Genomic DNA, 21,248 nt, shown 5'->3' with positions numbered 1-21,248 from the left:
AGGTTGACAGAACCGGGCTAATATGTTCATACTTTTTTGTACGTGTAAGAACTCGAGCTGCCACGTTTTGGACCAGTTGGAGTTTTTGTAATAAGCCTGCAGGGCAACCACCTAACAGTGCATTACAGTAATCTAGTCTTGATGTCATGAATGCATGAATTAACTTCTATGCATCTGAGATTGACAGCATATGACGTAGTTTGGATATATTCTTAAAATGGAAAAACGCAATTTTACAGGTGTTGGCGACGTGGCTCTCAAATGACAGATTACTATCGAATAGAACGCCAAGATTCTTTGCTGACGACGAGGGTTTTATGGAACATCCGTCAATAGTTAAGCAGTATTCTTGGTTGTTACGTATAGCAGTTTTCGGTCCAATAAGTAACACTTCCGTTTTGTCCGAGTTCAGTAATAAAAAGTTGTTACTCATCCAGTTTTTTATATCGACTATGCATTCCATTATTCAATGGAACTGCTGTGTTTCATGAGGCTTCGAGGAAATATAAAGTTGAGTATCATCAGCATGACAGTGAAAGCTAACTCCGTGTCGCTCCGAGAGGTAGCATGTATAATGCGAAGTGCAAAGGCCCTAAGACTGAGCCCTGTGGTACACCGTACTGGACTTGCGATTTGCGTGACACCTAAGATTTAAACCATTTCAAAGCTATTCCTTTAATGCCGACGTAATTTTCGAGTCTATGTAGGAGTGTGCTGTGGTCAATGATGTCAAATGCAGCATTAAGGTCTAGCAGCACCAATAACGAGATACAACCTCGGTCAGACGCCAATAGCAGATCATTTGTAACTCTGATCAAAGCAGTCTCTGTACTGTGACATGCTCTAAATCCAGACTGGAATTCTTCATTGATGTCATTCCTTTGGAGCAAGGAGCATAATTGAGTTGAAACTACTTTTTCCAGAACTTTAGATATGAAAGGTATATTCGATATAGGCCTGTAGTTCCCTAGTTCTCTAGGGTCGAGTTGGGGTTTTTTGACAAGGGGCCTTATAACAGCCACCTTATATGCTTTAGGCACATCATGAAGATCTTTGAGTGGCTCCTGGATAAGCGAATTCGGAGCATTGTTCACCTTACAGTCAACCAATCTGGTTTTGTGAAGAACTGTGGGACAGTTGACGCAATTCACACTGCATGCCTGGCTCTCAAATCCATCAAATACTCGGCTGTTTTGTGAATTTGACCTCTCTATTAGTCTTCACACGAGACTGTTTCAGACCTCAAGTCTCCTCCCGAGTTCTGCCACAAGTTTGCTCCAGAATACCATATATTCTTTATATCAAGTCTCTTTGAGAATCTCCTTTGTCATGCGCTTCCTTCAGTTCACTGTGACACATTTTCAGTATTACTGGACTGCGACAGTCTGCACATGCCAAGTTCAAATTAGTAAGGAGGCAAGTCCGAACTTCGCATTGGGAAATGGCTCTTGTAATTACAGTTTGTAGGCTGGGAGCTTCTAATAGAAAGCCATGTAAACTTTTTTTGCATATGGAGCGAGGTCTGATTTGCTACGCCCCTGAGATGTATCCTGTGTTGAAATGTAAACATAAGTAAACCTTGTAAAGGGCAGTTGTGGCCTAATGGTTAGAGAGTCGGACTCATGACCAGAAGGTTGCCGGTTCGATTCCCAGGGCCGGCGGGTAACAACTGAGGTGCCCTTGAGCAAGGCACCTTATCCCTACTTGCTCCCCGGGCGCTGTAGTGATAGCTGCCCACTGCTCCGGGGGTATGTGTGTTCACTACTCTCTGGATGGGTTAAATGCAGAGGTCACATTTCGTTGCCTTGTACATGTGCAATGACAATAAATTGAATCTAAATCTAAATCTAAAATCTAAAGCGACCTTGAGCATTTTTTATCCAAAAATGCTACCATTTTATTTAAAGATCTATAAGTGCTCTGTTTAAATAATAATATGCAATTACTAAGTTAAATAGCGTGATACTTTAATGGAATATAGCAGTATGATTATTTAATACTTTACAAACCTACAAACTGAGCCACTGACTTGAAAGTTCTGGGTATTTGAACTAATACGTGTTTGTGGATGTGTTACAGATGATGATGTCCATGTTGATGTCTGTGCTGGGTGTAGCTGGAGCACTGTACTGTATGATCGTCTCTGTCGTTGGTTTACAGGATGGCCCTCTTTGTGACACAGGAGATGGAACCTTTATCTACCCCTTTTTTAACCAGACTGCAGAGTAACACCCAAACACACACACTTCTACATATACTGTAGTCATATAGGAATGAGTGCATGTTTCAATTTAATTTTAAAGAGATTTCTTTACAACTAAATATGTATACATTCTATTGGAAATGTAATCAAGACTTCACTTCTTAGAACAACTGGTTTTGTGCACAACTTTAACAGCTTACTTTATTATTATTATTATTACAATTATTCTTATTTAAAATGTATTACAGAGAAAACAAGAAAGAAAGTGATAGAGTAGGCCTGTAAGTAATAATGTGGGCAAGTTCTGGGCTTGGTCTAGCTGTCACAAAGACTCTCAAGTCAGTTGTGTGTGTTTGCCTGGTGGTTAGAGGGCTGATACTTTCAGCCCCTCACGTGGACCCCATGTGGGAAATATAAGAAAATGCAAAGTCGCTCGGGAGGTCAAAATAAGTTGCTGTGTTCTCCCCTGATCTATGTCTTAGTGCCAAAACACTAAGATTTGACAGATTGGTAAAGGCAGGAATGAGGTCAGATTTGCTCGGAAATCCCACAGAGAAGAAAAAAGACTATGGTGACACAGTATCAATGGATATCTAGATTTGTGTGTACTGAAGCCACATGTTTAAGATGGATCCAGTTAGCTGTCATTTGTGTCCAAATATTTTCCGTATTTTAGGACTCTCCACTGACTGCATGGAAACAAACAGGCTGAGTTTTATCGTTAGAGCCACATATGATGTGCTGGTGAAGATCTCTGTCTGATCATCCCTGTCCTGTTTGTTGTTTTGTGTGGAGCACATGGCCTTTGTGTTGACAGTTTGCCATGTGCTGTGGCATGGCGTCTGCCCACCCTCTCACCCATTAGGTTGCTGGTTTGTGTTTAATGTTCTCACCTTGGTTCAATTACTTGCCTTCATTTTGTTCCATTTATATTTCCTGCGTTTCTATTGTTTTCTGTCAAACCGAATTATCTTGTGTTCTTGACCCACTGAGATTATAATTTAATTTGTGTTCTTGCCCCGCTGAGATTATTCTCCTTTCTAGTCTTGCCTTGTGGATTTCTACTTGGATATTTCCCTAGTATCTTTAGTCTAGCCCGGTTTATCTAGTTCTTCTCTAGGTTCTTCTAGTTCAGTGCTCGAATTGAAGGGGGCCTGGGGGATCTGGGATCCCCCATAAAGCATTAGGGACCCCCCATAAGAAGTAAAAAATAGACTTAGGGGATCCCTCAGATATTTTTATTTGAGTAAAAATGATAATGAAAAATGTGATTAAATTCATGCAATGAATATGGTAAATTTCGTGAATTAATTATTTACAATAATTTATATTAAGTTTGTTTATGGGCTAGTCGTCATGTCTCTTTCAATTTTAAACGCCCCGCCCCACGTCTAAAGGCCGTTAAGTGCAGGACATCGTTGACATGACTGCTTGATTGGCGCCGCTCCGGTGAAGCTAACTTCAGCTAAAAAATGGAGAATAAAAAACCTCCACTCGCAGTCGGGAAGAGGAAGCTTCTTACATACTTTTTTGAGGGATAATTTTCTCTCTATATATATTTTTCCACTATATTTATCAACTCCATGTCGGGGCTTTTGTATTCCTTGAGTAAATTATTATTAGGCCTGGATCTGGGGTGCTAGACATCTCGATGAAGATGAGTGACATCTTTTTAGTAATTATAAAGGGAGTGCTCGTTGTGCGGTTTCTGTGCTATATATAATCCATTCAGAATTGTATAAAACTTGTTTTTCATGTTGCTAAGACCAACGGCCACATACACACTGCGAAGTTTTGGGAATTTCTTGAAATAGCTATGTTATTGACATATTGATAGCAGTTCCTGAATAAAGCAGACTTTTGACTGAAATGGTTGAATAGTCTGCTGACTGACAGACTCATAACAGTCCCTTGCCGCCACCTACTGGACGTAACTATGTAAATGCACTGAAATTGTTGAAAAATCCCTAGACACTAACACACAGACTGACAGCTGGTCTTGTCACAATTTATATTTAAATATCTAATAAACTAGTTTCTTGCATTTAAACAAGTCTTTTGTAACAAATATTATTATCACAAACTGTTATGGATAAATGAGTTGACTTTTGAGAATCGCCTGGACATGCCTATGTTAAACTTATGAACTATTATAAAGACTATATCCTGTTTGCCCAGTTGTCTTGCACTCTTTGAATAATACCTAATCTCATCTATCATTACAGCCTGATAGCATTTTTTCCATCCTTTTGCTACTGTTTAAGTAATAAAAAAGCCCTTAAACAGGTCCAGTTGAAGTTACTGACTGCTCCTTTATCACTGCTTTCTGAGACATTATGAAATAATTATTCCTGTGCCACTGCTGAATCTGAATACCATTCAGTGAGTCTGGAAGCCATCTGAATATTTTCTACTGTTTTTTGATGATTTCACATGCTTTTACGGATCGTCAAGTGCCTTATATGTATAGTCCCCTGGTATAATTTGCCATAGATGCCCTTTTGGGTCTGCTGCTTTGTCACCCTCTAAATCCAGTATTACTAAAAGTAAGAATTAATAAATAATAAAATAGAAGAATTAATAAATAAGAGTTTTTAATAAATAATATATAGTTATGCATATTATGATCAAATATATTGTGTATTTTGTATAAATTGTATATTGCGAGACTAACCCCCACCAAAAAAAGTCTTATGGTGGGACCCCTCAAAAAGTATGTAAGAAGCTTCCTCTTCCCGACTGCGAGTGGAGGTTTATTATTCTCCATTTTTTAGCTGAAGTTAGCTTCACCGGAGCGGCGCCAATCAAGCAGTCATGTCAACAATGTCCTGCACTTAGCAGTCTTTAGACATGGGGCGTGGCGTTTAAAATTGAAAGAGACATGACAACTAGCCCATAAACAAACTTAATATAAATTATTGTAAATAATTATTTCATGAAATTTACCATATCCATTGCATGAATTTAATCACATTTTTCATTATCATTTTTACTCAAATAAAAATATCTGAAGGGCCCCCCAAAGTCTATTTTTTACTTCTTATGGGGGGTCCCTAATGCCTTATGGGGGTCCAGGATCCCCCCAGTCCCCCTTCAATTCGAGCACTGGAAAATTGTCTCTAATCTCAATTCTTATGTTTACTCAAGTAGCAAGGCACCAAGATCATGCCATTGACTGAGTTCAAGTGCCAAAAAGTGGGGCTGTTCAGGAAAGCCACTATCTGTATCTACTGCAGTGACCATATTTGCTGCTTCTGTGTCTGTATTTGAATACTAAAAAATTTACTAATTAGCTTGAAGCAAGTAAAAACTTTACAAAAATTTTCCCCCTCCAGGGAGAGTTACTTGTTTAACCACACAGCTTGGACAGAATGTGAGAGGCCACAAAATGTAGTGGTGTGGAATGTGGTTCTATTTTCAATTCTTCTGGGCGTTGGTACCGTGGAGGCTATGCTTTTACTAGCACAGGTGGTCAATGGACTCATCGGATGTCTGTGTGGAACGTGTATGAACAATAATCAGGTATGTAGCCATGCAAAAATGTGTTACATACAGTCTAAAACAATGGTAGCTACATACATTTTCTATATTGTACACTATATTGCTTTCTTTCAGCAAACTCAGACGGCCTGAACTAAACACCTGGAACCTTCAGATCTACAGAAAATATATGAAAAACCAACTCAAGTGATGAATATTGTGTAAATACTTTTTCTCCTAAGTTGACCATTTGGTAATACTGAAACAATAGATGATCAAAATAATGACAATCATATTTTATAATTATCATAATTAACAAATCAAGAAAAATAAAGTTTTACATAAATGTCTCACCATCAAGATTTTTTGTTTTAAGTGGAAAACAATAGAACTACTTAGGAAGAAAGTTGGCTGTTTTTTGTTGGTTTGTTTAATGAACGTGAAAAGGTCACTGTAATTCTGCGGATCATTTTTTTGTGTTCTTTCCTCTGTAGAGCACAAACAGAGAGGCTAGACTGAACATCAACGGCATGTTTAGTATGGGTTTGAGACAAAATAATGGTGATAAAAGTAAGCACTGCATTCATTTTTGTCAAGGACATGGAACAACTTGATTCAGTATTATCAGAATGCAATCTACGGATTGCTGAACTGAAAATGGTTATCATCACTTCTAAGGAGAGTATTTGATAGAGATGCTGCTGATTATTCTAATAATCGGGTTTATCAGGGGAGGTCTAACTCTGTTCATCCTCCATCTCAACAATTCACTTTCCCTGGGGCTCGAAAGCCATCGCGGTATGATGGCAATAGGAATCTGTCTGCTCGGTCTTCCTTGTCCTTTGATTTGGATTCGGATTCAAGCAATATCGCCCAGTCCACACGATTTTTGGAAGGACGACAATTAAATACATCTCGTCCAAGAACTTTACATGTAGGGACCCACTCACAGAATTTACCCTCAAAGAGAGAGAAAATATCTCATTTAGGGTATAGGATCACCAAATTACGAAACAGTAATAACTGTAATGCTATTTGGAGTCCTGGGTTCAGGGTCTCACACTTTTCAGTTGAAATAAAATATTTGTGTGTCTGCACTTGAAAATCTCTGTTGTTACTTTTGATACTAACTGCATCAAGTAAATTATGAATGAAGAACACAACCACTTTAAACCAGGGGTCTTCAACAGGCAACTTTTTTTTTTTTAATGTAAAGCATGGGTACACTCAAAAAAAATTTTAACCCCAAAAGTTAAAACTTATGTATTTCAATTACATGTCAATTTTCCATTCAATTTAGTCACATAAATCCAACGTGAAATGTAAAATTGTTGTTTAAGCTTTACAATCACGTTCAGTTTACGTGAACAAATTAAATAAATTTTATGTGAACAAATAAAGTGTGATTTAAGATTGTGTGATGCATAATCTTTACTCTTTTTAAATAACTTCTTGTTACTTGCTTTATATAACTATTATACATATTTAATTCTATTAAATAAATGGTCAAAAACATAATTTAATTAACAAGCATTTATTGTTGCAATTTCTCCATGAGTCAAAGTAACATCCATCTTAATACCTGGCAACCCAGTCTCTCTCACAACAACCATGTTCAGATGCTAAAATGAACGAAGCTGAGAAGATAAGAGACCAGACAAGCATAAAGTCCACAGTACTGTGTTTTCCCAACCCAATCTCACAGAATTTCCCCCCAAAAAAATCTTTTACTTCCAAGGTAACCAAGTTATCCCTGCTCAGTATACAGTAGTGTATTTCAATAAACAATCAAGTCACTTAAAGAAAATAAAATGTACAAATATATATAAAAAATAAAGAGGAACACATTTCTAACTTGACAGTTTACAGTAACACATTTTTAACATTTAAACTTGCTGCTTTATCTGCCTAAACAAGCTCTTAGTTAGGTATGCAACATACCTAAAGATTTCCTGAGCCAACCCTTCAAGGCGGTCTTATTTTAGGTGCGGTAGCAAAGTTTCCTTACTCTGTTTTGACACAACGAAGCAGAATATTACCAGAACATAAGAACTAAAAAAAGGCCAAGAACAGGTTCTTGACTCGGGAGACGAAACTACGACAGTATCAGCACTGCTGCATACTGAGTCATCAGACAAGTTGACTTCTTGGGCTGGGTCAATAGAAGAGGGGTTTACATCTCTCACGTCCAAGGTCGGATTAACCATATGGGCAACTGGGCAATTGCCCAGGGGCCCACAACCTCTAAAGGGCCCAGGGCGTTGACGCCAATCAATGTGCACTGAGCCGGTCGCGTGACGGCAAGCGCCGCTACACAACACAACTCAAAAAATGCAAACACGGAGAAGCTAAGTGGGAGCGCTAAACGGAAATTAAAAAAGTAGAAGGATATCAGGAACGCAGAAAATTTAAAATATATACCGAAAATAGGGAATTTCTTCACGCTAGTAAACGTTAGCAACTGTTCTGCTAAGGCAGCATCCGGCAACAGCTCAGCTAGCCAGGACATTTCTTCACTGCCGGCGCTAGCTAATGTTCACAGCCCCGAGAGCGAAGAGCCCCCGGCAGCATCTTCAACCGACGGCCCGGATTCTGCTGCGAGTGCGACCGTTGAGGGAAGCGGTGATGGGTCTCGAGTCTCACCGCCACTTATCCGACAGATCTGGATGGTTCCTTGTCAGACGAACTTATTCAGTTCAAGCACTTGCAGAATGCAGAATGAGACTTCACCTGTACAGCTGCTGCAAGCTCTTGAGAGACATGGACTTAAGACAACGTTTCCAAATGTTTATTTGTTGCACTAAGACTGTTTTTAACCTTGCCTGTGTCTAACTGCGAGGGTGAGAGGTCGTTTTCTGTTTTGAAACGAGTTAAAAATGAGCTGAGCACCACAATGTCACAGACACGGCTCTCTGCACTTTCTCTCCTGGCCATCGAAGATGAACTTGTTAGTGCCCTTGATTTTGAAGATATTGTACACCAGTTTGCACATTCAAAGTCCAGAAAAATGCCAGTGTAAGATGTGTTTGCCAAATGAAATCAAGCATTTCCAATTTAAACATGCTCTCCCCCATTATTTAGAATTAAAATTGTGTATTTTGCCAGATTATTTAGCTTTTCTTTTTGTCTTGTCTAATTGAGAGAAATTGACAGATTTCCAAATGTTTATCTTGCACTAAAATGTTTAACCCTTGCCTGTCTTGTTGAACTGTGATGTGACGGGTTGTTTTCTGTTTTAAAATGAGTTTAGGAGCAGATGATACTGCATTTTATTTATTTTTTCCTTGTGGTGGCTCCATGAAAATGCTGTAAATTGTTTATTGTTGTTGAGAGAAAACAGCAGATTTCAAAGTGTTTATTTTGCACTATAACTTGATTGTCCTGTTGAATTCTGAGGTGACAGGGTGATTTCTGTTTAAAATGAGCTGAGGACCAAAATGCTACTTGATTCTAGGAGATTATGGATTTTTATTTGTGTCTTCTCTGTGGACATCCTCTGTGATGGCTCTATCAATTCAATACATTTGTGTTGGGAGTAGGTGTTGTTAAATAAATATTGGATGCTTTGAAAGTGGTTGCTTATTTATTTTTTTGTGAAAATGGAGGACACTTCCTTTACTCTCTATGTAGTGGGTCAATTTTGCCAGATTATACTGATGCCGATGCGTTTTGTTTTCATAACATCATGAGTGAGTGGCCTTGACAAGAGAACATAGTGGTGCATTTGTAGTTCTATGAGCATTTGCACATCTGTACATCAAAATGCACTTGATGACAGTTAATTATTGAAATATTGAGTATATTTACTGTATTACTGTAATTTATTCTGTATTTTGCCAGATTATGGTGATCCTGGGGTCGTGATGATGGGGCCCTTGAATATTGTTGCCCAGGGTACAGTGAAGTGTTAATCTGGCCCTGCTCACGTCAGCAGTATCACAGGTAGCTGTACTAAATCCACTGGGTGAAGGTGTGGTGGAGCAGTAAGGTAAAGCAGGCTCAGTCTCTTGCATGCTGGAATTAGAGTCTTCAGTTGATAGAAAAATCAGTTTCAGGGTATCCCCATCTTCAATTCATTTCCAAAGTCCTTATCTTTGTACTGCAGCCTGAACTTTTGCTTCACCCCAAAAACTGTGATTATGTCATGGACAAGGTCATCGACAGACATTGGGATTCCTTTCTTGAGTACAAGTTTTCTTGCATCATCCTACCCACCAAAAACAATCCTCAGAATCACTGGACTTGACATTTTTCTTTTCTTTTCTAAAAGAGGGAACAAAGTTGAAAAAGAAATGAACACAGTTTTTACATTGTTACTGTACTAAATAAACACTTAAACGCTAGCACATAAACGCTTTACCTTATAGGAGAATGTGCCTCTTCAGGGTTACCATTCGTCTTCCTCCTACCATATAATCATACAGTGGATAAGCATCAGTTAGCTGTTCATGTCATCAACTGCTATGGGACATGCAAAATGTTTTCCAATTTTAATAAAACAAGGGCGATATTCAAAACACTTGCCATCATTATTAATGTCACTGCATAACAAAGATTCTGAAAATGAATCTGTTGAACAAGAGGGAAAATAAATAGGAGGATTGGCTGACTGCTGACAATCTGCAGAGATTGTGACAACGTCTGATTTAAAATCGGTTAGACAATGGGGATTGTGCTTCCTATTTTTGTGTGTATGAAAGGTATTATAAATGTTACTTTTAAATGTACATTCTTTAAACACACAAGTCACAGTTTCATGGTTGCGCAAATGCTCATTTACATGTCTGAAGTAATCTCTTTCATTTGACTCAATGCATGTACACAGCTGACATGAAAATGTGGCTAATTGGCCTTGTTTTGGAGATGATTTATCTCGTTGGGCACAGTATATGTGATTTAAGAGATTTTTCCACGATTTAAAAGTGCAAGGACAATTACTATATACACAAGGATGTCTAAACCTTGACCCAAAATGTCCGTGTTTAAGCTTTGAATGTTTTAGTAAATCATACCTGCTAGATACCTCTGTGCCACAGACTTTTTGCCACATTCCCAGAACTCGCCTGCAAGTACAAAAATACATCAATACATCAACAACTGAAAACAACACACTGAATTACAATTACAATTAATTACAAAAAAACACACATACCTTAATTGAATGATTTTCTCAAACCAGACTTAAAAATACATTGGAAAATATATATTTTTAGAGGTCTCTGAAATAGTAAAGATGACATCTGTCACGGTCCCACCGTCTTGTTTATGAAATTCTAGTCGTGTGGTGGGATCGGGGCAGAGTTCTTGGGTTTTATGTGGGAAGACCATGAGATGTTTATGCCTCTCATGTGTTTTTCCAGTGTCTCGGCTCTGTTCCCGCAATCTCGTTTCCTCGTTATCCTTCCCTAAGTGTTTGATTACCCACACCTGCCCTGTGTCGTTATCCCTCGTTTGTGTTCCCTATATATACCCTCTTGTTTCTTTGTCCTGTGCTCGTTCGTTGTTCTTGTTCCTGTCCGTACCAGTGTTCTGTTTAAAGTTTCCAAGTCAAGTCAAGTCGAGTTTTGTAAGTCTGTTATTTAGCGTTTGTCTAGTGTTGTTCAGTTTACCCTGTCTTAGTTCATCTGTGTTCTGTCTGCTGCATGTTATCTTGTTTTCTTGGATTTTCCCCATCGTGGGTGTTTTAGTTTCTGTTTTTGTTTCTTTGTTAAAATAAAGTATCTGTTAACCCCTTCACTGCTGCCTGCATTTGGGTTCTTTCTGCCAGACCGTGACAGAATACACGAGCCATACGAACCCAGTAGGCAGCATGGGCACGAGACGGTCCCACCAGGCTCGCCTCCTCTGCGGCATTCGTCAGGGGAACGATGACATCGAGGACTATCTGTATAGGTTCCTGGATGCCGCAGAGGAGGATGTCTTCGGGGAGGAGGAGGTGGCGGTGCTTTTTAACGCCGGTCTCAGGGACCCCCTGTCGCGGGCGGAGATGCGGTCGTTGAGACCGCTGGACTTCGATGTCGTGTGGCGTACGTCATGAACCGACCGGAGTCCAGGGTCTCAACACGCACTACCACCCATCTCCGCTGGCCGCCATACAGGAGGGTCAGACCCTGCAGATCGGGGTTTTAGGCATTGCCACACCGCTCTCCTCAACCCCTGCAGCCTCCCCACCAGTAGCCTAGAGGTAGGCGAGGGGAGACGTGAGTCTGGGGAACCACCTCCGAGGAGTCCCAGCCGGAGCCAGCCGTCCGTTATACCTCCTTCCATCACCCGACCACCAGCCGGGTGGCTAGGCGAAGAAGAAGAGGCAACGGCGGGCAGCGTGGCTCCTTCCCGGCCGGTGCAGCCGGCGTCCAGTCCGGTGGCCAGCCGGCGTCCAGTCCGGTGCAGCCGGCGTCCAGTCCGTGTCCAGCCGGCGTCCAGTCCGGTCCAGCCGGCGTCCAGTCCGGTCCCGGTCCAGCGCGCTGCAGCCGAGTCCAGTCCGGTGTCCAGCCGGCGTCCAGTCCGGTGATCCAGCCGGCGTCCAGTCGGTGATCCACGTCATCGTGTCCAGCCTGTGCGTCCAGTCTTGTGATCCAGCCCGTGTCCAGTCCGGTGTCAGCCGGCGTCCAGTCCGGTGATCCAGCCGGCGTCAAGCCATGTCCAGCCGGCCCGTCGTGCCAGCCGGCGTCAAGCCATGTCCAGCCGGCCTTCCAGCCGGCGTCAAGCCATGTCCAGCCGGCCTTCCAGCCGGCGTCAAGCCATGTCCAGCCGGCCTTCCAGCCGGCGTCAAGCCATGTCCAGCCGGCCTTCCAGCCGGTGTCAAGCCCTTTCCAGCCGGTCCCTGGGGAATTCCCAGGGTCAAAGACTGTTCCCCCCAGGACTCCTCCTAAGTTCCCTAGGACTCAGCGCCCTCGAGCGCAGCCGGGGACTGGGACTATTCCCCACCCCCATGGACTGCCCCCTATGGGCCCTTGTTTTGCCCCACCCCCCCTCCCATGTTTGTTGTTTTTGTTGTCCCACCCCAGTCCGGTAGTCTTGTTGTCCTGTCTACCCCTTGTCTTGTTCACCATGTTTGTCTGGTTTCTGCTTTGGTCCAGTCTGTCAGGTCTTGTTAGTCACCCCTTGGTGAACACCTGGAGGTGTTCATTAAGGGGGGGGCTCTGTCACGGTCCCACCGTCTTGTTTATGAAATTCTAGTCGTGTGGTGGGATCGGGGCAGAGTTCTTGGGTTTTATGTGGGAAGACCATGAGATGTTTATGCCTCTCATGTGTTTTTCCAGTGTCTCGTCTCTGTTCCCGCAATCTCGTTTCCTCGTTATCCTTCCCTAAGTGTTTGATACCTGCCCTGTGTCGTTATCCCTCGTTTGTGTTCCCTATATATACCCTCTTGTTTCTTTGTCCTGTGCTCGTTCGTTGTTCTTGTTCCTGTCCGTACCAGTGTTCTGTTTAAAGTTTCCAAGTCAAGTCAAGTCGAGTTTTGTAAGTCTGTTATTTAGCGTTTGTCTAGTGTTGTTCAGTTTACCCTGTCTTAGTTCATCTGTGTTCTGTCTGCTGCATGTTATCTTGTTTTCTTGGATTTTCCCCATCGTGGGTGTTTTAGTTTCTGTTTTTGTTTCTTTGTTAAAATAAAGTATCTGTTAACCCCTTCACTGCTGCCTGCATTTGGGTTCTTTCTGCCAGACCGTGACAGACATCATTTAGACTTTGTGTAAAGCAATTACAACTCTGCATGCATGTTCCATTTCATTGACATCATTTACACGTGTGCAGGTGGATAACGTATAAATGCTTGATTCGATGTGTTTGTGGAACGTTTCTGCATTAAGTGCAAAGAATACAGCATAGTTATATACGATCGATTTATCGTGTTATTCCAACGTTTTGCCATAATGCCAATGAATGTCGACATAATGAAGCTGTTATTTTCGGTATTTTTTAAAATCATGCATGCATGCGTAATCTGTTAGATGCAAAATGCAAACAGTCAATTGACAACACGTATTAAAAAGAACACTCGTTTTAAACCAGAAAAAGGAAAACGTCAAGTTTATTCGCATAAAGTAACTTATGTGATGGCAAAACTATTATTTTAATTCATGTGAAGTACAGTGATGGCAAAACGATGTCTCTTATTAGGCAAAGCTTTATCATTTAGACCAGTGGTCACCAACCCTGTTCCTGGAGATCGAGTGTCCTGCAGACTGCAGCTCCAACCCTGCTTCAGCACACCTGTGTGTAATTATCAAGCAAACCTGAACACCTTGATTAGATAGTTCAGGTGTGTTTGATTGGGGTTAGAGCTGAAATCTTCAGGACGGTCGATCTCCAGGAGCAGGGTTGGTGACCACTGATTTAGACAGTTGCTGAAGCCTAAACATTTTTAAAGATATCCTACCTTTCGTAATATGCCGAGTAAGCAACGTGCTTTCCACAGCTCAGCTTCCCTCCAAAAGAAACCTGCTCAACAACGTGCTTCCGCCATCAGTTATTTTTACTCTAAGGCGCATGCGCAGCATCTAAATTTGCGCCTTATGGCAACGAATCAAGTAAAGTGTATGTAATTTCATCACATTGATCTTGAATGCATTATATTCATGTCGTGTAAAAGTAAATCAAAAGAATATGTATTTTATACTTTTTTAAATATATTTTATTTAAATTATTTGCCTAATATGAATTACTGATAAGAATCATTTTTTTGATTGTACAGAAATATTACAACCAATGTTCCCTTTAAGCTGCGCACCTGCGCGGCCTCATTGAAGCTCCCGCGCATTGCAATTTTAACCTGCGTGCGTGCAGACAAAAAACACCCATTCAGGCAGCAGAAGCAAACAATGGAAGAAACGCTACATCTGCATTATAAAATGCGGTATGGGTTAGAATCAGTGCATTCTCTGTCTCCCTTCCGATAAAAGTAGGCATGAAAGGAGTTGCGTGCAAAGTGCATTCTCATATATTTCTGAACTTCTGTTCAAATTTGTTAAAGCTGTAAAGCGCTAATTTGACAGCCAAATGACACAACACCGCTTCTGCATTGTAAACTCTGACAGAACTATCCTACATGTTTAAAATCAATGAAACGCACCGTGTAGTACTGATGGTGCACGTCAAAAAACAAGTTGCTTCTTATTGAAGCCTTAATAAAAAACTAAGGTTCAAATAAATGTTTAACTGTCCATCTCACAGTAAAATGAAAATGTTTGATGCTGCAAATCCCTTAAAATAATCAAGCAATCTATATTAAAAACAAAAATAATACACAGAAAAGTATTTAGCCTATGTGCAACAATAACATAAGAGTGCTGATGTAATGTCTTAACACATAATATTGCTGTGACAATTTAAATAGCTCCGTTTTAAATGGGCCCTTTAAAACAGTCCAATCAACTTTAGTTGTATTATCTGAATCTCCTTCTTTGAAATTCCTCTTTTCGTCCCTCATGTGAATTTAGTTACATGCTCTGCAATTAAGCTCTTCAGATATGTATCTCATACTGAACTCTTACAGTTATACTTACCAATTACAAACAATAAAAAAACTCTTGTACTGTCTCTTTCCAGAGTCCATATGAAATGTTCCCAAAAGTCACTCAGTGTGAGTGTAAATTGCCTGTAACGTTCCGTAATGAATGAAACGAAGATTTTGCAAAGAAATCCTCCACGAACAGTAGTGATGTCAGGCACGTGCAGAAGGGGGCGGGCTTTGGGGACTTGAGCCCAGGCCCATTTTCTTCCTCGAGAGAAAGTGCCCTTTTTCTGGGATTTTTTTATAAATGGATATATGAATGTGCACGCGTATGTGTTTCTGTTTGCGCACGGCTTTCCTTGTCAAACAATTAGAAAATGTCAGTTCAGGTCGGCAAATGTTGATAGTTCCGATGCCTTTCTCCCATCCGCGTCTCCACGCAAGCGCGCAGGCGCGCAGCCGCACATAGCGCGCACGCGCAGCACAGCTGTGTGTGTAGCACGTTTGGCACATCAGGCAGAGAGCCACAGAAGTGAGGACCTCCCTCCTTTCCAGGAGCGTTTGTCTTGGTGTGGAGGTGAGTGGTGATGAACAGACTAGCTACATGTGCTTTAGAATTCACACCTAATTATCCAAAAGACAAACTGCTAATATTGTTTTGCTAACATCCATCACTTATGAGCTAATGAGTGAGCTAAAGTTTCGCTAAGGCAGTATTGGCATACATGCTAACGTGATGGAGAAACGACAGCTGAACACAGTCAAATTAATAAAGTCATCAGAATCGCCTCATTGATATGTAAACCAGGCATTAAGTAATTAAAATTTGCTAACTTGCATACATTTGTCAGGCAATTAAGATGAATAGGATAAACAAAATAACTAAAGCATACCACCAGTTATTAGTTAATATAACTTACATCAAGAGTCTTTTACCTTCAAATGTTATGTTTAAATATTCAGATATACTGTATATGCAGCTTGTTTTGGGTTAATTTAGAAGAAATCTACAGAAGCAAACAGACGAGGGTATAGAAGGCTTAAAACAAACACCTTAATGTGTATTTTGGATATTTCCTTTCCATTAGGGTAAAAGAAGACATGAAAGCAAAATAGACCAACATCTCAAACTTGTACAGTAAATTAATGCCTGGTTTCGTAGACAAGGCTTAAAACTAGTCCCAGATAAGATGAATGTTTTAAGATGTCTTAACTGAAATAACTTGCCCTGAAACATCTTAAAATATGTCACTGGGAATGTTTTAGCAAAAGATGCACACGAGCGAAGTTTTTTCTAAAGCATTTTTCTAAAAGCAACTTCAATATGCCCTTTAACTAAGGCCTAGTCCTGGCTTAAGCTAAGCCTTGTCTGTGAAACCGGGCCTAAGTGTCCTGCCTTAAACAATAACTTGATAAGTTTGATGTCAGACTCCTCATCTAATGACTATCCATTTTATATGTTGTGTATGCTGATAGATCTAAACCGCCCTCCCTCAAATGTGAAACAAAGTTCTTGTCACCATTAGTGTGTGTGTGCGTGGTACAGTAAGTGTAATTATAGCAACAATAATAGTATTAATAACAATAATAATTAGTTAAGCTTCTGTATTTTTGTATTTTGTCAATAATTTTTTTGCAGTGTGTTTTAATTATTTTTGCAGGTTTTTGTCCTGTAAAATAACAAATTAGCACCTACTGCCTTTTTCAGTTTAGTGTGAAGTTCATTGTTGGTGTCCCAATAACACCAAAATAATTAAGTTTATTGGCTTGTGCAAAATAAATTATATTATATATATATAAATTATTAGTGAAAATATGTCATTTTCCTTTGTTCAGTCATTTATCCTAACAATATACTTGAAACTAACTTTAGCATAAAAAACATACACATTGTGGCTTAATTTCCTTTGTTGTTGCCTGTTCTAAGAACAGTGTTCTTGTGATAAAATTTGTAAATTCTACAGAAGACCATTGTTGGAACATGAAACAATTGGGTGAGTGTGAGGGATTTATATAAATAGTTATTTTAATATATTTAACATTTTGTTTGGAAAAAATTTAAACAAATATGAGAAGTGCCCTTTTTTGCACTTGAGCCCATGCCCCTCAAAATGTCTGTGCACGTCCCTGAGTGACGTAGTGCGAGTGCAGTCCGGGGAGATTCTTCTTCTCAACACGAATTCCAGTGCGAGACAAATCAGCGAGACTGTCCGGCTCAAATACACTCCAGATCCGCAAAGTCTAATGCAATAAACAATCCAAACATTCACTTTTAGAGAGATATATCCTCGGATGGATTGGATACAACGAGGAGCGCACATGCGGCTCTAGTCTCCGTTTCACAAGTTGGCGAATAAGTGACGTCAGCAATACCCATCACCGGAAAATGGCAACACATACATGCATCTCTCAAATATATATGTAAATATTCACATATACAGATTGACGTTTGAACAGTTCTCTTACATTAGGCAATATGATTATCAAAATAAAAAAACTAATAAAAAATTATATTACAAGAATAAACATAAAAAAATTGTACATAAACACATAAATCCTTATGCGAAACAATTACATACATTGAGATTAATACAAATTAAAGAACATACCAATTGTTTGGGTAGGGTACAATTCCACATACATGTTTTTTGAAAAGCAATGCTATTGCCAGTAATTCTACTTTGAAATGCATGTTCTGTGTCGAAATGTTTGTATTTGTTGTGGTCCGTGTTACCCCGCCCACTGCCAATTTACCCAAATGTGTGGTTCAACAGCTCAGTTGCCAGTTGGCGAAAATCCCAGCATTTTGCAGCCATGGAAGCAGTAAAAAGATCTGGGTCAGAGATGTCATGTTTCACCCTTCCCAAAAAGCCTAGACATCCATCTAAAAAAGTACCATAAAAACAAGATTGATATTGGAGTTGGGTTTGAGTGGTGAAGACTGCTTAAAGTCCAGAAAGCTTTTAAAACAGATGCTGAATTGGCTATTTCCCTGCTTGATAGATGTGTAATGATCTTCAGATAAAGTTAACTAGCTAATGTTAACTAACCATGATATTTTAAGTAAATTAAACATTTGGACAGTACTCACGTTCATACTCTGTAGCCGCAGATCAACATATACAAAAATCTGCACAAGCTTGTTTGTAATTTGCAAACAACAAAAGTGTTGCAAACATAAAATTAGAGCAGATAATCTAACTTTGCTAGGATGCAGCTTCACTTTCATTTTGGGGTAAACACCATTACATTTTGTTGATACAACATAAAATAATAGTTTAGTATATAAAAGATTTTAAAACCTTTTCGTAATGAATGTCTTAAGATGCTACACACAACATTTTATGCAAATTGGACAAATAGTCTAGAGTGCAGTGGTTTCCAAATTGTGGGTTGCGCAATCCCACTTGGCTGTTGCGATGCATTAAACAGTTCACTCCAATGAGTAACAATGACACTTGTTCATTGGTTCTCTGCAGTGTTTCTAGTCATTCGTTTTTAAAGATGCACTGAAATCAAAATGAACGTTCTTTTCCCTTTTGTAAAAAATATGTTAGCCTTAAGGAAATGAATAAACTGATATGCTTCTAAGCACTGCACTTTCCACAAAATGGAAAGTCTTGCACATGCGCTAAAAAAAAAAAAAAAATTCCATGACATCATGCTCAGAGGCGATTCTAGGTTTTCAATATTAGGGAGGCTCAACCTCCAATGAGGATATACAGTATCTCACAGAAGTGAGTATAAACCCCTCACATTTTTGTAAATATTTTATATCTTTTCATGTGACAACACGGAGGAAATGAAACTTTGCTACAATGTAAAGTAGTGAGTGTACAGCTTGTATAACAGTGTAAATTAGCTGTCCCCTCAAAATAACTCAACACACAGCCATTAATGTCTAAACCGCTGGCAACAAAAGTGAGCACACCCCTAAATTGGGCCCAATTAGCCATTTTCCCTCCCTGGTGTCATGTGATTCTTTGGTGTTACAAGGTCTCAGGTGTGAATGGGGAGCAGGTGTGTTAAATATGGTGTTATCGTTCTCACTCTCTCATACTGGTCACTGGAAGTTCAACGTGGCACCTCATGGCAAAAAACTCTCTGAGGATCTGAAAAAAGAATTGTTGCTCTACATAAAGATGGCCTAGGCTATAAGAAGATTGCCAAGACCCTGAAACTGAGCTGCAGCACGGTGGCCAAGACCATACAGCGGTTTAACAGGACAGGTTCCACTCAGAATTGGCCTCGTCACGGTCAACCAAAGAAGTTGAGTGCACGTGCTCAGCGTCATATCCAGAGGTGTGCTGCCAGCATTTCTGCAGAGGTTGTGTGGAAATATTATTCAGTTAGAAGTATGATTTAATTACCAATATAATCAATAAGTGTTTTCTTTCATTAAATCATTAAGCTGTGTGCTTTTATCTCATGAGCTTGCTATTTTACTCAGTGGAAAAATACTGTGATAAAAACAGAACAGTGACAAGCCGAGCAAAACCACAAAAGAGGAACAAGCTCTGTGTGCAGGCGTAGAAATAGAACAGCTCGTTTTGACAAGTCTAACTAACTAACAACACACACACCCAAAGAGTTATGAATTAATCCATTGCATATGTTTTAAGTATAATCATGAGTTTTGATGTGTTTTATTGAATCATAGGATTAAGAACAACGCTGCATAATTAAAGCATTAGATGATTGAGTGTTTTTTACTGAAAGTATTTTAATATGTTGTCTTGCTACATGAAACTGTCTCTAGGGAACACTTCCTAAAACCAGCAACTGACCGCAGGTTGCAAAGGATGCGTTGCAAAAGATGTTGTTTTGCAGGACCTAACACAGAAGGATGGAGTCAGATATACGTGGTGCACGGTGATTGGTGGAAAGGGAGCAGCACTCCTTAAAAGGCAAAGGAGGAGTCAGAAGATGAGCACGACGTCAAATACTGAATAAATATGTGTGTTTTTGAATAATTTGGGTTGTTGGCTTGTGGTGGAGTGAGGAGATCGTCTGACAACCCAAAGCTTTGTTACTCCTTTTTACATCTGATAATAAACTTCTAATCGATTTTGGAGAACGTCTCTGTGCAAATTTTTGAACATGCAGGACTGCCTCAAAAGTCCAACAATTGGTGACCCGTGACGTGATTTGTCAAGAGACGAGGGCACATTTGCCATTTGCGTTGAGGAAAACGGAACGAATTCAGGTTCAACACACAGGTCGCGACCAACATAAAAGAAAGGTAAGCAGAAGCCTGTTTAATCAAAATTCTGCTATTGAACATACCTAAATTGTTGTGTTGAATTTGATGAACATTCCGCATGAGTAGAACTAAATTATAAAGAGAAGTTGTGAGAAATCAGATTTAAAAAGAAAATACTGTAAATCGGGTGGTTAGAGTCCCCCGTAGAGAGGGTAATAAATCCCTTTGAGTTTGGAACTCATAAACTGCGTTGTGGTATTCGCGTCTGGGACGAAAAATAGGCCAGGGAATTAAATCCCTTTGAGTTTGGAACTCATAAACTGCGTTGTGGTATTCGCGTCTGGGACGAAAAATAGGCCAGGGAATTACATCCCTTTGAGTTTGGAACTCATAAACTGCGTTGTGGTATTCGCGTCTGGGACGAAAAAGGCCAGGGTGAAATAACTCCCTTTGAGTCTGGGAACTCATAAAGGAATATTCCAAAATTGTTTGTTATATGTTTGAATGTTTTGAAAAGGCAAATGCAATTGCTGAAGTGAAAATTAATGTGAAAAGTGACTTAACTGTGTGAAAATAGATACTGTATAATTTTTACAAACTGTGAATAGAATTTGTGTATAAAATGGCGGAATTTCAGAAAGAATGTGATGAATATGGGTGTCCACCAGTAACAGTGCAGTGGCAGAATGTTACAGATATGTTGCTGGCACAGGCTGAGCCTGAAGATAGAAAGAAAAGACAGAAGGAAATTGATAAGTGTTGGGTAGCATTGTGTGATGATTGTGGATGGGAAAATACAGAAGAAGTGAGAATGCCTCTAGCACCAAAAATTAGAGAAATGGAGAAAAAAGCACACTGTAAGTTGCACAGACATGTAGAAGAAAAAGACAAAGTGAAGTGGTATAATGCAG

The 21,248-nt window shown here is 39.9% G+C and overlaps 1 protein-coding gene and 1 long non-coding RNA gene across 2 annotated transcripts in view; one reads left to right on the top strand and one right to left on the bottom strand.

Moving 5' to 3' along the window:
• The window catches only part of LOC130550693 (transmembrane 4 L6 family member 1), a 31,924-nt gene extending 26,088 nt beyond the window's left edge, over positions 1-5,836 (top strand). Inside the window, exons 4-6 of the mRNA XM_057328191.1 lie at positions 2,080-2,225; positions 5,539-5,725; positions 5,819-5,836. Coding sequence (XP_057184174.1) covers positions 2,080-2,225; positions 5,539-5,725; positions 5,819-5,836 — 351 coding nt within the window. The remainder of the gene's footprint in view (positions 1-2,079; positions 2,226-5,538; positions 5,726-5,818) is intronic.
• A 3,387-nt stretch (positions 5,837-9,223) lies between these two features.
• LOC130550695 (uncharacterized) lies at positions 9,224-10,810 on the bottom strand. The gene is made up of 3 exons (XR_008962470.1): positions 10,696-10,810; positions 10,044-10,088; positions 9,224-9,946 (listed from the first exon to the last, which is right to left on the bottom strand). It is a non-coding gene; the product is annotated as an uncharacterized LOC130550695 (long non-coding RNA).
• Positions 10,811-21,248: the final 10,438 nt, after the last annotated feature.

This window comes from Triplophysa rosa, unplaced genomic scaffold (assembly GCF_024868665.1).
Source record: "Triplophysa rosa unplaced genomic scaffold, Trosa_1v2 scaffold400, whole genome shotgun sequence".
Taxonomy (NCBI): domain Eukaryota; kingdom Metazoa; phylum Chordata; class Actinopteri; order Cypriniformes; family Nemacheilidae; genus Triplophysa; species Triplophysa rosa.
Note: the sequence above shows the minus strand (reverse complement) of the source record. Positions and strands in the feature narration are given on the sequence as shown.